Raw genomic sequence first — 17,315 nt, 5'->3', positions numbered from 1 at the left:
AAACAGAAAAGAAAATTCTCACCCCATATCAGTTTTAATGTTCCTTCGCTGATGGCTTGAGCAAGTCCAAATATGACATCATCGAGCCACAAATGTTTGAAATTTTAATAGAGCTTTTTAAATTCTTATTAAAAATGTTTATTTTCTGCATATACATTAAAGATATAAATATTATTATTTATTCATATTTTTTAATGAATACGTCAACAACTGCCTTGGTTTCCCTTTAAAATTAGGATAATTATGTATAACTTTGGAAGATACCAAAACTAGATGAAGGGATGTTGCTTTTTTGTTGGTTAGGTATGAGTAACTTAATCTAAATGGAAGTATTGGCTTTAATTTTGTCAATGGGAAGCCAAAAGAAGAAAAATTAAATAAAGAAAACAGCAGTGTCATGTATGGCCAAATGTAACGTCACAAATACTGTTCAAGTTTCACTGTATAATACGTTAAGCCTACGCTTTACTTCGCTTTAAAAATTCACAAGCTGTATTTATCAAAGAAAGTTAATGATAAAACTTTTTTGAAAAAATGTTATCGGCCACTAAGGAATATTTACCTAGATTGAATTTGGATAAAAGTCAAAAATTTGAAAGGCATCAGACAAAAAATAAGAAGCCCCCCCCCCCTAGAAAAACAAGAATTATGAAGTGACTTCTTTAGTGTGTACGGTGGATCTGAATGGACACACGATCTAGCGAGTTTTAAATAACAAAATTCCTGACGCATCTATTTTCAATATAAGTTCCAAATTATGTTTACAAGTAGAGCATCAAATCCTTTGTAAACGAAATAATGTATATGTGTGTATGTAAGCATGGGTGTTTGTAAGTGTGTATACGTACATAAATACACATAGAGACCAGGGCGGACATCAATAAAATAAAAAATAGATCACAAAATAATTTTCTGATAGCTTTCCATAATTAATATTCATTAATATGCAAAAAAAATAAAAACACAATCACGAGAATAAACAGTTAAATTGTGATTTGTTTTTATTTACACTACTTAAACTTGGCGAAAACTGTTCGGCGCGATAAATATAATGATAATATTTTATTCTCTTCTTATTTATCCATTGACAAGGAAACTGTTTAATTCCATTATATAAATATAACATACAAGCAATGCACAATTTTCACTGTCTGTATATATATAGTTAGACATATAGTGTGCCGGGAGGAAATGAAAAGTTTGAAGATCTTCGTCAAACACCCACTGCGTATATTGTTCGGCTTATCACCCATATCGTGCTCGTGGTATCGTACAGTAAGTCCGGAAGTGACGTCATGCTCCTGCGGTGTTCCTGGAATCCAGGTAATTGTACAGCAAACGTTACAATTTCTTTACATGACATATCATAATTCGTAAGTGTTGTTTTCTATACTAGAATTCGACCTGTTAGCTTAGATCATTGTGTAGTATATGTTCTTCACAGATATACAGTATACACAGCTTAGATCGCTTATTAACCTTTGACCTGATCATTTCCGTTATCTGTTCCCTTCCAAAGGGACACACGTGATGCTCACTCGCTTCAACATCGTTATGATCGGCACACATTTACAGTCTCGATGAAGACTGGATTAATCAAGTTATCTGGTTTCCGTCCCCAGCATGTATGTATGAAAATTTCTTTTTAAAGTGCACTAAAATATACCGGTTATGAGAGAATCGGGAATTTTAAAAAGATAAGTGTCTGCATTAAATTCTATGAAAATGTACACTGTATACTATACCTAGCACTTAGTAACGATGAACAAAATTCATTACAAAAGCATACCCTTTCCGTTCAAAGAGCAAAAGGTGTGTTATAATCAATCCTCATCTCGTATTATTAAAGTGATATCTCATATCATCTATAGTACAAATATTTTCTTTGGGTGAAACATGTATCAGCCTCTGCATGTGGGACTTTGTCACGTTAGTTCTTAGCTGAGAGTGTTAATCTATATAAAAAAAAAACGCCCAGCTTTTCTAACCCCCCCCCCTTCCCCCATTCAAAGCACCCGTTTCTATTTAAAATATCCGTCCCTGACATAACGTTCCCGGCATGCACTTCAGAATCTTCAGTATGTTGCCGTTATTTTCTCGAAGTAATTATTACGATACATTTCGATATATTAGATTTTGCGGTAGAGAGTTTATGAATACAAAGTGTTTATATTTTGACAATAGCGGGCTGCAACAGTCTTACAATATCACGCAGATGATTGATGTCTTCTTATTATTAGCTCCACTGACGTTACCTAGCAACATTTTCCCATCATGCACCTCGTCTTCCTCTTCCTTCCTTTGTTGATATTTCTGTGGTGCTCTGTTTACTTTATTATCCTTTGCTGCATTTTTGGCGGAATGTCTTCTTCTTCTATCATCGTCTGACTCAGAGGAGCTACTCTCCGATCTGCTACTCGACGATGACCTGGATCCAGAACTGCTACTCGTCCGGCTACTCCTGCTACTTCCGCTACTTGAACTGCTCTCGCTATCAGATCCCGAAGAGGAACCAGACGACGAGGAAGAAGAAGAAGAAGATGATGAAGAAGAAGTGGAAGATCCGCTTCTACTGTGACGGTTGGAGGAATGAGAAATGTAATCTGAATCTGGAGAGATGTCTCTTGGAGTCGGATTAGTGGTAAGTGTTCTAAAAGAGAGCGAAAAAAGAAGGAAAGTAAGGGTAAATCACTGTTCCCCATCCCTACAACCCATCTGTACACCTTGCGTTGTACGAATTCCATCTCATTGTATACAAGCAACCACCTCATCGTTTTTTATTTTATTTATTATTTTAAGTTTACAGTCTTGTTCAAGGCCAAGGCCCTCTCACACGACTTTACCAACTTAACCCTGGTCATTGGTAACTTGTCACACCTAAACACCAAAGTGTGCAGCGCAATTCAACCAATCTCTCCTGGGGCACCACAGTGCACCACAACCACGTGTCCCCCGGGGGACTTCCCATAGGGTGCTGCCACAAACCGGCGCTCGCAACTATATTTACAAGTTACCTCGTACCAAAATACCGTGCATTCTACTTATTCCTGTTTACCTTGTTTACCAGCCACTTTTGGGGATTCACATGTTGGACTTATTTTCTACCTCTATATACTCCGCCAACATCCCACTATAGTTGTCATGTGCCTTCACACACGAGACTGGAGACTTGAACAATTAAAACATAATCATCGTGCCACATAATATATGTATGTTTGAACTATCACTGGTATTCTTTTTTATTAGAGATCATTCAATAAATTGTGTGAAAACCGCTCAAATCGATCATGGGGCAAAAGAGCTTTTGCTGCTGCTGCCCCTTGTATGTGGAACAGTCTTCCAGAACATGTAAAACACAGTCCATTTCTTGCTTCTTTTATACGCTCTCTCAAGACTCATCTGATGAAAACTGTTTAATTAATTGTTCATTGTTGCCCATTTTTGCTGGCATTTTTGTCTTGTACTATGTTTACTGCTTTTTTGTTTTGCTGTCGCACTGTTTGTGTCACACTGCGCAATGAGCGTCTTTTTTGACGAATACCGGCGCATTATAAATGTCCATTATTATTAATATTATTATTACATTGCTAATCTTCTGTAATATGATGGCTTTTCTAATTTTCTGCAAAAGATTTTTGTTTTAAACTGTTTACATTCACCTTGAAAATACAAAAAAGGAAATAAAAGGCAAAATGGTTTATGTGGTATATATGGCATCATACATCAACCAACTTCAAACCACCCATGCATACAGGACATTTGAACTAGGACATATCCCAAACGGAGCACGGTTTCTTTCTGAGCTTTATTTGGGGGAGTTATTCATCAAAACTATATCGCCGTCATGTGAGATAACCATGGTGACTGGATTAGTTTCTCTTTGAACCAGTAGAATATTGAACCTCGTTACGTAGTTTGCTACCCACCGTAATTTAACCTTCCTCAATATCCGGGACTTAATTTTGTGACGTCATAGCGTCCAGTTGTGAACTTTCGTGAATTTGTAGCCAAGTTTATAGGATGTCACAGTAAAGATTGTAGCCGAATACGGATCATTGAAGACTTGCCCCAAACCGTGTGCCGCGCTCTGAAAAAGTTAACTTTCCGTTGCTTGCAAGAGAAGTTTTCTTCTTGTCGCTACAAAATGCAGACAGTAAATAAACTTGATACCTTGTTGTCTTTGATCTAGACCTGAGATGTCCATCGCTGCTATGTACACTGTGTTGTGGGTATTGACCGTAGCTGTGTGTATTGACTGTACACTAGTGTCTAACTACCGACGGTAGCAAGGTGTGTGTGTGTATTTTCTGGGATCGATGGTGGTGTCTAACACTTTTGTTACACCTCATTCGAAACTAGGTCAGATAACCGACATGAGACGTTTCTTTGTGCGCGAGTCTTGACACCCTTAAAAAAATGTGTAACTTACTTTTGTAATTGCTCTCTTAGTTCTGCAATGTCTCGTTCTCTGTCGCTGCTTCTCTCAACAAAGTCAGCCTCTGTGTAAGAACTTTGCGATTTCCTTCTCTCCTTCTTCTTCTTCTTGGTCTTACTTTTCCCCTTCTTAGATTTATCAAGTTGCTCTGCTAATTCCATCGCATCTTCAACGACAGAGAAACGGACAGAATTCCTGGAAGATCTCGATTTTTGGCTGTCTCTTTTAGCAATGACAAAAGTCGGTGCAGGCGGTTCCGTCACGTACTTTACACTGTTCTTCTGGTCGTCTGGTAACGGGTCTCGAAGATCAATTTTCCGCTTAGCTGACTGTCTATTGTCACCTGATTTTCTATTGTTCCCATCCTTTTGTTCTCTCTTGACACTCTTTACTGACGACACACTGCGACGAGAAGCTGGTTTCTTCATAACAATGAGGTTGGGGGTTAGCGATGAATTAGACAAATTTTGTGACAGGTTCGCTAATGACTTCTTCCGATTAAAGGATTGGTCGAAGAGACTCTCCTTTCTGCTGGTTCTTTCTGTCCCAGAGGCTTGCACGAGGTCATGATTAATGTTCTCATACAATTCCGGGTTTAGTCCTCCAGCAGGGGTTCCGACGTAGTGATGAAATTTCCTTTTGGTCGACGCAGGTGAATCTATACAATCCGAAGATAAATGACCTCCACGAACAGAGTTTTGATAAAGATGCGCTAAATAACCTAAATCCGAAAATGACAAGTCAATATCTGTATCTTTGTTGACCTTGGCAGCTAAATTAGGAGTATCCAATCTATAAACTGCAAAGTCAACACTTTTAGAACCCTTGGCACTTTTAGAACCCTTGGCACTTTTAGAACCCTTGGCACTTTTAGAACCCTTGGCACTTTTAGAACCCTTGGCACTTTTGACAATCGAGCTCTTTCGTCTAACTGATTGCCGACGTTTTGTCTCAACTCCAGCAAAAATGGAGACATCTTCTTCAACTGGAACCGATTGGGACCTTTGGGCAATTTCTAATATAGAAGTCCTCTTCTTCTCCTTCTTGGGTGATGGTGGTTTTGGCGGACTTTGCGTCTGAAGTTTGGGATCAAAATAATTCAGGGAATGTCGTTTCTGTGACGTTTGATCAGCCATTTTCTGATAAAGATGTTACCTGTAAGAGAGAGAGAGATGAATAGAAGGAAATATTGCTCGTACAAAGGAGAATAGGCGAATAGTTGACGGTGTATTAATATTATTATTATTATTGATATTATTATTGATATTATTATTATTGATATTATATATTTTTTTCTTTTTTTCCCCTCCGTTTATTCATCGTTTATCATCAATGCGATCAGAAATTTGCTTTAGATTTGTAACATAACTTCTTCATGTTTTTTGTAAGTATATATATTACATGGAACACCACTTTTCGAGTACATGTACAAGTATATAAGTATATCAGTATTGAAAGGTTCAACTTCCAGCTTTAGAAACATAAAGTTACTTTTGTGGAGTTATGGCACGCCTTTTCCTTATGTCCTGATTTGTACAATTAAGCCATATATTATTATTATTATTATTATAATCATTATTATAATTATAATTATTATTATAATTATAATTATTATTATTTTATTTTTTTGCTTTGGAATAATAACTTTGTGTTATCATGATTAAGTTATGTATTATTAAATATTGTGGGTTAAACATTAATATAGGTTAACACAAACAAAACACTTCTCGTTAAAACTACTTGTCTGCTTCTAATTAAGTCAGGTATTAACCACAATAATCCTATCCAATATTGTGGCCCACAAATGTAATGATTGCTATATGTTACAATGGGTATGGTATTTTATGTGCACACATATACTTCCCTTTATGCAGTTTTTACTCTTTGCATGTACACCTCTCCTTTAATATTCGAGAATGATATCATGATATTAATATCAATATTAAAGAATGATAACAGTAATATGCAGGTGCTTAAATAATTCGCATTGTAATATAATGTGCAACTGACTTTAAGCAATACTATATTCTATATGTCTGGGAAATTTGAAATACTGAGGATCTACAGTACCTATTGGGAAGTATTTAGTTAACAACGGTTTAAGTATTTTTTTTAACCATTTGTTTATGTCTTCTAGTAAAAGATGGACAGAAGAATTTCGTTGAGGTTATGGGTGTGTGGTTCAAACGTTGGTCACCATATTGTGGCATTTACACTTAAAACAATTACAAGTTATTACCCCAGGAAAGATGCGTTAGGATAGATGCGATATTACAACAACAAAACTTGTAGTTATAATTGTACTTTGGGAGGGGGGGGGGGGGAAATGTCCAACTTCCATCCAGTCGGGGAAATGGTTCAGTAGGGGGAGTTTTAGAACAAGTTAGTCAGGAACAAATTTAGACACCTCCTCCGGGTTTCCAAACTCCTTCCGCACCAACAAATTTCAACCTCACACAAAGTTGCAAGAGTGTTATTTATCGCAACCTTGCATTTATACCTGATTTACATACTTAATATGCCTCAGAATACATCACGTGACGTCAAACCTTTGGTGGACTCATATAACCACCCCCCCCCACATCCCCATCCCTACATGGGAGTCGGTTTTAACGACCCGAAGTGCACTTCTCCATTAATGTTCATGTCCCTATATGATATACCTGAAATAGGGTAGAATCCACTAGAAACTTGTTAAAGTTATTCGTACAGTTAACATGTGCACGGAGTCCAAAGTTAAACATTAACAGTCATTACACAATATAAATGATTTTGGCTGTACTAGTGTATTAAACAGTTACAAAACTGGCCAGTCGTTGTAGGCTTAGCCTGACAAATAGTTGCGACCAAAGTAACCTCTTAATTATATTGAGGGGTATCCGACTATTTGTGAATATTAAGCTACATAGTTTTGTTTAAAAATGGCTCAATGAGAATTCAACACAAGCTGTACAACTGACACAAATAACTTGGACCAAACGGAGAGCTATGTTGGATTTAAGCATTTCGCTAAATAGGTATACATGTACAGTATAGATGCCCACATTGAACGAAGCTTAGCGTCTGACATGTTTCTGTTACAAATTGGATTAAAAATCAGTTTCTCTTTTCCTCCAATATTGAAGCAAACCTGATTTAAAAAATAATGAATATTAAGTAGTTGGCTGAAACATGTTTCATACGTGACTATAAACCCCATGTCTAGTCAGAAAGTGACGGGTTTCACGCCTTATAAACAGACTGACCCCTTTCTCGTGAGTTTCATGTTGTGATAACACATAGTTTATACGCTTCTTTACAGTATAGCATACTAAATAACGATTATAAATCATATTATGATCAAAAGCGCAAACGAATTGATTATCATATGCATATTCAATATTCTTCAACGAGTTACTGTACATTTGTAGAAACAAGCACTAAGTTAATTTCTGACTTAACAATAACAGAAGAGGCGAAATTTTTGTTCGGGGAATCGGGGGAAAGATTTTATATTACCCGAGGGGACTTGGGTGTATAAGGTTAGGGGGTCTTAACCCACCTGATTGTATTCTTGGGGATAACGCCCCCTCCCACTAGAAGGATGGGGGGTTCCCATTCAGTGAATATCAGTTCACCTATATTACATACTACATGTGTTTGAAATGTAACTTGTAATTCACTATACTTTAAGAGCACATTTCAAATTTCTTAAATCGTCAGTACGGTAAATATATATATGTATTGAAAGAGGTTCCAAACTTACCTTGTTTATGTATGTCTGTTGTTTCCGATGTTTTAATTCAGTGAAGCCATGTTCCAAGACTCAGTTTAATTACTCGGTATTTAAATAATTAAATAATTGTTCCAAAGTCATAAAACAAAAATTGAGATGTTACAGTATCTTGCAATTATAATTGTAACAAACAAACAATCTATACGGGACAACATAGAGTATAGTTACGTACCGTAGGATACCACTTGACTTCTTGCCTATACCGTAACACGGATGTGACCATATGCACATGGATGGGTATAGAGGGGATACATATGTATTGTTGTGTTAGGCTAGGTAAACAATTAGCACCTATTGTGTCTGTTATTCACATGGCAACAAGGGATGAGGACGCGTTGAGCTTCATTGAACCTCTGCTATCGATTTCTCTCTATGTGGAGGAGTACAAGAGTTATGGGCAATTGAAGTACTTATTATTGGTATCGATTGAAGTACGTATTTATTGTTAGGCCTATGGCTATTAACTATCATTTTATTTAGTAGCCTTATCGTCCATCAACATGATTCATAGACCCTTCAGATAGCAATATTCTCCATATATGTTCCCCTAAATCAAAGTAAAAGTCATGTGGTCTATTAGTCCTTTGTAGAAGTTCTCACTACCTATACACCCTGTATACCCATTACTGGATAGCCGGAAGCAGGACACTTCGCCCAACAACCATTTCGCCCAACTGCCATTTCGCCCAACCTTACCATTTCGCCCAACCAGCCTGGTCATTTCGCCCAACCAGCCTGGTCATTTCGCCCAACCAGCCTGGTCATTTCGCCCAACCAGCCTGGTCATTTCGCCCAACCAGTCTGGTCATTTCGCCCAACCTTGATTAAATATGATATTTCAAAAGGAAACGTTCGGGAATTGTTAACGTTACAGGATACGAACCGAATATTAAGGAAACTTGAGGATTGATCAGTGTGTTAGGGGTTAGGTTTGATTGGTTTTTGTGAAGACCGATTCCCCTGTGTTTGTATAATAATATAACTTCCATTGTATGCGTAAACGCCTAAAGTAGTGTAATCCTCCCATTATACCCGAAATAACTGCTCAGACTCCGATCGATATCGAGCGGACCTCACTTTTTTATTTACCTATTACGAAGTAACCTAACCCAAAATAAATCAAATTGAACTAGTGGAATAGAAAAAGCAATATTATTCTGACTGAATATTAGTAAAAATAAGGTTGGGCGAAATGACCATGCTGGTTGGGCGAAATGACCATGCTGTTTGGGCGAAATGACTATGATGGTTGGGCGAAATGACCATGCTGGTTGGGCGAAATGACCAGGCTGGTTGGGCGAAATGACCAGGCTGGTTGGGCGAAATGGCAGTTGGGCGAAATGGTTGTTGGGCGAAGTGACTAGAAAGCGGATAGCCGACACGTTGGACAATCATGTCACTTTTTTTACGTATCATAACCATGAAGATGTTTTTGATATGAGAGCCTCAAGTTTTTGTCATATGTAAAGAAGCGTCTTTACAAAAAGAAGAAAAAAACCCGGATCCTGTTTGATAACCTATCGAAGAAGATGTTCTCATGTAACATCACTTAACGGCACTTATCCTGAGGGAGAATACACAAGCGAATTGAAATCGGCGCTGTAATCAGCCAAGTTCATAACTTTCTTGTGATTGCTCTACTATGTAATCCAGACATATTAAGGATATCCCTAAAGATGTAACCGTACCACCCACAGTTGAGGAGTTCATATTTAATGTTTCTTTTTAATTTTCTACGATTGGTCGTTTCGTTATCAAAATTGAGCTCTTGTGATGTGTTTTTATTAATTAGTATATTTGTGAATATTATTTATGGAAGCTTTCAGAATATTAATTAGGTTTGGTGTCTATATATACATCTTTGATTTATTAACGTACATAAACTGTATATATGTATATACATATATATATATATATATATATATATATATAAATGAAAATCGTAATGAGTTGGATAATCAAGAACAGTGAATAAACTTCCAGCCTCCACCGGGATTCGAACCCGGGCCTCCCGCTTTGTACGCGGACACCCTAACCAACTAGGCCATGGACGCTGATTGTATGTCCAGAGGTTCTAAACCGGTAAGCGAAGGTCGTAATTCCACTGTAGGCGTTTGTCACCTGTATCGAACAATACTAGTTCTGTTTTGGTGACATATTTTGCCTTACTCTAGAGATCAAACATGATGCTAACCAACTCGAAAATCATTTGTGATTCCTAAAGCCGGATCTCGAAAGAGATACTTTGAACAGACATATTGACCGAAAATTCCAATATATTTTCTAAAACTTTACTCCTTATTGTTCAATTATGTATATATATGTATATATATATATATATATATATATATATATATATATATACATATATATACATAATTGAAAAATAAGGAGTAAAGTTTTAGAAAATATTGGAATTTTCGGTCCCCCTGGGACCTTGGTCAGTAATACTTGGCAGTCGAATGAAGAGTACAAAATGTAACACAATGAAAGTGTGACGCTAGATAAGTGTAAGCTGCATTGATGGAATTAGATTATATACAATATATATATATATATATATATATATATATATATATATATATATATATATATATATATATATATATATATATTGGTTAAATGTTTATATAATGTTTTGCTTTTGTTAGTGTTAACATTTTTTTTCCGTATTAAACTTTGTTTTCTACCTGTTTTTATATGTTTTTGTCTTGAACTTCTATTGTTGTTGTCTTTGACCTTTGGTTTTATTTTTGGCTATTGCCTTTTCTGCGGCGATAGCCACCCATACGCGGTTAAGTCAAAGTTTCGACAAATTTATTATCTCTGCCAGGAAAATGTCGCATTTGGGTTGGGAAAGGGGAAGCTGGAGGGGAAGGGGAGGTGAAAGTTTAGACAATCATAAAAGATTAAATTCAAACTACCATAACTCTAGAAAAGGACAATATGTGTAGACGGGCTTTTCTAACAAACATTGTCGATTTTTTTTCCCTCTTCAAATAATACGTTTTGCATTTGTCTGCCTCCAAAGCGTCACTTTAAATTCTTTGTTTACTAATAGTACCTAACTTGAGCAGTCGAACTGGTAGTCAAAACATGTAGATTGGGGTTTAAACTTTACAGCTGATATAATTACATCGAGTGCGCATCAAGATTCCTCTCTGACCAGGTGATTTCGTAAACAAACAATGAGAACTTAAGGTATATGTGGGGTGGAAATTCATTCAATACTTCCGAATTCAGAGAGTTGCAAGAGACGGTAATACAATGTAACTCGGTACTTAGTATTCAATTGGTGTCTGTTCCTGACAATTAAGTTTCCTCATCATGTATGTGTGTGTGTTTTCAGTTCCATTTTGTTTGTTTCTGTTGGATTATATGGATCACTATAGCAGACGCGACCTCAAGACGAGTTTCATGTAGCACATACCGGTACAGTTGACATACTGTTGTATACATACCATGGACATTTATTATTTAAGATGTATAAATTTCGGGTATGGAGCCTACTTCTTGACTTCGACAGCCAATAACTTCCTTCTTACATGCAATGGATGATGCATCGTAGCAAATCAGCAGTTATGATATGGAGCTGATAAAAACAATGAAAGCGAGATGAAAGTTTGAAACCGAACATAATTGGAGGTCGTGGGTTCGAGCCCCTGTGGCCTAACTAACTGATAACGTGGAGTTTTCAACTAGGCGATATCCACAATTTTGTCATCTGAAAAAGTCTTCCAAATGGCAAAGGAATCAAAACTGAACTGGTCAGTCAAATGGCGTGAAGTATTTCTTATTAAATACGCCCGGACCTTTTCTACACTGTTGCTTATACCCGCGAGCAAATATTGGCTAAGCCTACCGCGACTTAATAAATAAATAGTTACAAATTCATTATTCTTGAACTCAAGGAGGTGCAACGCTTTTCTTGAGGAAAGAAGAAGATGGCTTATACTTGGTCACCACGTATCCATGTAAAGAAGATAAGAAGTATATTTTACGGTAAGAAAACGATCTATGTTTACAATCAGATATATCTTAATTTAATTTGGTTCAATATAGCCAGTGGCGGAGCGTCAATACAGTCAGGGGTGACGGATGCCCTCCCCCTCCCCCTGACGGACTCAAATGGACTGCTGGCGCCCTTTTCAGCTTTTTATGATTTTTTACCTATTCGCGACTATTGAATTTTTATTGCGCTCTCATCTACCTATTGACATTTGTCACATTTCGTTGGTGTAATTTTCTGACAAAATGCTCTAACGGCCGTCTTTAAATTATCGGCACTTCCGTTGTAAGAAACTATTTCCAAATTAGCAAGGCCCGGAAAGGGTAATTTCCGGCGATCTAGGGAGTATCCTTAGTCATAAAGTTTCTGGACGCTCCGCGCCAACCTGTGGTGGCGCTCCGCTTAGATAGTGTCGAAAGCGCCCCTCAGACAATTCTCGCCCCCCCCCCCCCTGACTAATACCCCTAGCTCCGCCACTGAATTAGCCTAATACTGTCTAATACATCATCATTCAAGCGATTGTAACTACACGCATAGATACGTTAGTTACTTGAAGGAGATTCTATTTTTGGTTTCGATGAAATCGTAACCTATGCATTCATGCAGGCGGAGAGTGTGTGTGTGTGTGTGTATGTGTGTGTGTGTGACGCCTGGCTTTTAAACACGGTATCTCAAGTAGGGAAGCTTGGACCAATCTAATATTTGGTGTATATGAGTACCACATTGAGTAGATGTGCCCTATTTTTTGTGTTGCCTGTGAAGGTCACCAAAGGTCAGTTAGAGGCCAAAAACCAAAATATTAAAACAAGCAATAACTCCCATTGACAGGATCCGACATGGTTGATATTTTGGGACCAGTTGTGAATGGGGTAAGGGATCATTTCAAAACATAACGGTCATGTGATCCAAGGTCAACAAAGGTCAATCAGGGGTCAAAAACTAGTATTTTTTGCAATAACTTGAGAACCAAATGTCCGTGAAGGTTGGGAGTTACGCTATTGTAATCAGGGAGTCGACCCGCATCTAGGTGACCTTTGACCTCAGGTTGACCTCCGGTGACCTTTATCACTTTTTTGGGTTATTTGAATTTTCGTGGCCATAATCGGATCTCAAAGGTACCTTCCGATCAAAATGGTCCATAGTTGACCCCTGTGCGACCTTCGTGTGCGAAGTTATCAGAGGTCAATGTTTTTGTTTTTTAATAAGTACAGTTAGGATGGTCGCACAGATTTGTCATGTTTCTTTTTGGAATCAGCGTGTCAAACTACATCTGACTGCGAGGTCAAAAGGTCAAAGGTCAAATCTTAAAAAATATGCTCATTTTAGGAGATACGGGGCAAAACAAAACAGAACAAAGATAAGTTTAAAAAATTGTTGACATATGATAGAGCTTTTTGTGCTGAATATAGGAAACCAACTCCCGCTTCAATCGGACACCCAGTTCTTAAGTTATGAGGGGCCAAAGGTTGGTTTTGATACATTTCTAGCAATAACATTATGTGTGTACATTGTAGGCCAAACAAATTTTAGGACAGAGTGCACCTCATCGAGAGGAACATTTTTGATAAAAACCATCAGGTCATCCAAGGTCATTCAAGGTTGATTATGTGCCAAAAACTCCCAACTTATGCTAATTTTTGCAACAACTTCTAGTCACGAAGTCTGACATGGCTGGTAAATTAGGACAAGTTGTGAATGGAGTAGGGACACATTTTCAAAGATAACCGTGATGTGATCCAAGGTCACCAAAGGTCATTTAAGGGTCAAAATGTGTTTTTTTTTCTCAATAACTTGTGAAACTACCACTGACAGGGTCCGACATGGTTGATATTTTGGGACTAGCTGTGAATGGGGTAAGGGATCATTTCAAAACATAACAGTAATATGATCCAAGGTCAACAAAGGTCAATTAGGGGTCAAAAACTAGTATTTTTGCAATAACGTGAGAACCAAATGTCCCTCAAGATTGGGATTTTAGGACAGAGTGCACATCATCAAGGGGAACATTTTTGATAAAAACCATTAGGTCATTCAAGGTCATTCAAGGTTGAGTATGTGCAAAAAACTCCCAATTTATGCTAATTTTTGCAACAACTTCTAGTCACGTAGTCTGACATGGCTGGTATATTAGGACAAGTTGTGAATGGAGTAGGGACACATTTTCAAAGATAACCGTGATGTGATCCAAGGTCACCAAAGGTTATTTATGGGTCAAAATGTGTGTTTTTTCTCAATAACTTGTGAAACTACCATTGACGGGTCCGACATGGTTGATATTTTGGGACTAGTTGTGAATGGGGTAAGGGATCATTTCAAAACATAACGGTAATATGGTCCAAGGTCAACAAAGGTCAATTAGGGGTCAAAAACTAGTATTTTTGCAATAACGTGAGAACCAAATGTCCATCAAGGTTGGGATTTTAGGACAGAGTGCACATCATCAAGAGGAACATTTTTGATAAAAACCATTAGGTCATTCAAGGTTGATTATGTGCCAAAAACTCCCAACTTATGCTAATTTTTGCAACAACTTCTAGTCACGAAGTCTGACATGGCTGGTATATTAGGACAAGTTGTGAATGAAGTAGGGACACATTTTCCAAAATAACCGTGATGTGATCCAAGGTCACCAAAGGTCATTTATGGGTCAAAATGTGTTTTTTCCCGATAACTTGTGAAACTACCACTGACAGGGTTGAGAGTTACGCTATTGTAATACAATGGTCGAACTGCATTTGGGTGACCTTTGACCTCAGGTTGACCTCAAGTGACCTGTATTAGCTTCTTTCAAGTTGATTCTTTGAAGTTTCGTGGGCATATTCCAATCTAACTTGTCCATAAGTGGACTCCTCTGCAACCCTAATGTGCGAAGTTATTAGAGATTTGGTTTGGCTTTGTAATACTTGGTGTGTGGATTCATAACATTCATACAAGAACCCTATTGCTTTTGATGGAGGTGTGTATAACCACGTACAGTAGACTGACCTGTGTTAGCATGTCATAGTGTTATTGTAACAGCTAGTTCTGGTTATACTAACAAGCAGAAGTCTAGTGCATTAAAGTCATCGAAACCTCAATGCATTTTGCATTCTGGTTTTTTCATATGATGTGTTGCAAAGTTACAACACAACTCAAAGTGTATTTGGAAGAAGTGCAATTCCTTTAAATGGTTGTCTTAAACATTTTGTTTTTAAATAAATAAATGTTATTAACGCTATGTCACTGGAACAACGTTAGTATATAACTTTTCCAAAGACAAATGTTCCCCTTTGGCCGAGATCAGAGAGTAAAGTGACTCGAGACATTGACTTAGTTCGAGGCGAGTCAGGGAAACGAACAGGGAATGATTTAATTTCGATCTGAGGATGAAAGAACTCCTTTCGGGTTAGAGACAAAAATGAGAACAACGTTATAGTTTAAATAATTCTGAATATTTATTTGATATCAATATATATATACTGTAAGCAAGTAATATAATACGCAAAAACCAGTTTATTAAGTAAGCATAATTGGTTGTTGTTCTCATTTCTGCCCAACTTGAAGGGCACAACTTGTGTAGCGTCGGTAGACAAATATTATAAGCGCTTCGTTTCCATGCACCTATAAGTTTCTAGTATTGTACCACCATATTGTAGCAGATTCGAAGCAAAACGCTTATCAGTGTTTGAGTTTATGACAGTGGCCTACCTTTGGTTTCGGGGGTCCTTTCTCAAGAGTGAGAGCTTGACCCCTTCACACTTAATTTATCTAAACTGCACTCGGCGCAAAGCCAAATATGTGTCACGAAAGAAAAGACTCCTTGGTTGACCTGGTTTTGAATAGGGCCGAGTTAATTAATAAACAAGGAAAACCTATGGTAATGTGTTATTTAACTGGCAATGAATAGCAATGTTTTTACTCGTGAAATTATTCATGCAAAACCATGTCTGGTACAGTGGTAGTATTTTTTTCGCCGTTGTCTCAAATTTTCGGTGCCAACCCTTTGGACACCTGGACATTGCGGGGATGTGGTTCAATGAACCGCCCTTGCATATTGATATGTATTGATATTTATTGATATGTATTGCTATGTATTGATATGCATTGATATGTATTGATGGGTATTGATATATATTTTATGACGAATTCTATAGAAAACTTAGCATTCACGCTGCGCACTAACTGCTCCTTTATTATTCCACGTGTTTACTTACACATAAGCCTCCCTTCTTTCATATCATTATTTTCATTGAAACGTATCAAATTGAAAAAAATAATAATATTTTATGCACGATATGAAAAATGTAATCATCATATAATGGTATCACTTTTATATCTCATAACCCGTTGGAATTTTGGGTTTTTACTTCGATATTTCGCCAAAAAGTCGTTAATCGACCAAGAGAATAAAATAACGAGATCAAAGGTAAAACTTGAGACATAAGTTCAAATTAATGACGACAGCAAACTTCACTATATCGATTCCTTAAATATTTACCTTTTTATTTGTACATTTCGACCCTTTTATATAGAAATGTCTGTTTTTATCGAAATTTTGCATTGTCGTGAGAAAGGCTCAAATTTTCCTCCAACGCCATAACTTCTGGAACTACAATCTCCAAATGTCGATGACGTCATAATCCGTCAAAAGTGCAACAGGAAAAATAATATCCAAATATATCAGTTAGAAGAATAACTTTTGAGATAAAATGTGGAAATGTTGCACACTCCTAAAACGTCACGAAATCGTGTGTAGATTTTAAGATTTTTGAAACGTCACCAAAGTTTGGGATAGAACATAGTTTTTGCCAATGTCCGTACCGAACCAGTGTAGTACCCAAAAATTCGAAAGTCTCTAAACCCAACTTTCCTTACCCGACTGTCATGCTCTTACTCAACATGAACAATAACCCAAGAACCGTCGCTCCAATACGACGGAAAGTAATTTCTGGGGATATAAATGCTCTTCCTGCTCCCCGTGCTCAGCGGTGTCGAGAACCAGACTGGGTCCAGGGGACACTAACGTCATTTCTTACCTTATGTGTATTATGAAAATGTGAATATACGTATGTTATCCCATATTTCTCAGAGCCCAATTATTGACCACAGAACCCTGG

General features: G+C 37.3%; 1 protein-coding gene, 1 long non-coding RNA gene and 1 other non-coding gene across 4 annotated transcripts in view; 1 reads left to right on the top strand and 2 right to left on the bottom strand.

Moving 5' to 3' along the window:
- Positions 1-988: 988 nt before the first annotated feature.
- Positions 989-8,625, bottom strand: LOC139976317 (uncharacterized). 2 transcript variants are annotated; one of them, XM_071984998.1, is made up of 3 exons: positions 8,181-8,625; positions 4,430-5,590; positions 989-2,650 (listed from the first exon to the last, which is right to left on the bottom strand). In XM_071984998.1, exons 2-3 carry the CDS (start codon positions 5,569-5,571, stop codon positions 2,200-2,202), a joined length of 1,593 nt encoding a protein of 530 aa, XP_071841099.1. In that variant the 5' UTR covers positions 5,572-5,590; positions 8,181-8,625; the 3' UTR covers positions 989-2,199. The 2 variants fall into 2 exon arrangements, with proteins under 2 accessions (XP_071841099.1, XP_071841100.1); XM_071984999.1 differs by having other exon boundaries at positions 8,383-8,625.
- Positions 8,626-10,191: 1,566 nt separating this feature from the next.
- Trnac-aca (transfer RNA cysteine (anticodon ACA)) lies at positions 10,192-10,264 on the bottom strand. Its single transcript has one exon. It is a non-coding gene; the product is annotated as a tRNA-Cys (tRNA).
- A 962-nt stretch (positions 10,265-11,226) lies between these two features.
- The window catches only part of LOC139975732 (uncharacterized), a 156,905-nt gene continuing 150,816 nt past the window's right edge, over positions 11,227-17,315 (top strand). The window contains exon 1 of the long non-coding RNA XR_011795870.1: positions 11,227-12,212. This is a non-coding gene — a long non-coding RNA (uncharacterized lncRNA). The remainder of the gene's footprint in view (positions 12,213-17,315) is intronic.

The sequence above is a fragment of the Apostichopus japonicus genome, chromosome 11 (assembly GCF_037975245.1).
Source record: "Apostichopus japonicus isolate 1M-3 chromosome 11, ASM3797524v1, whole genome shotgun sequence".
Lineage (NCBI taxonomy): Eukaryota > Metazoa > Echinodermata > Holothuroidea > Aspidochirotida > Stichopodidae > Apostichopus > Apostichopus japonicus.
The sequence above is the reverse complement of the archived record's forward strand: the minus strand, read 5'-3'. Positions and strand labels throughout refer to the sequence as shown.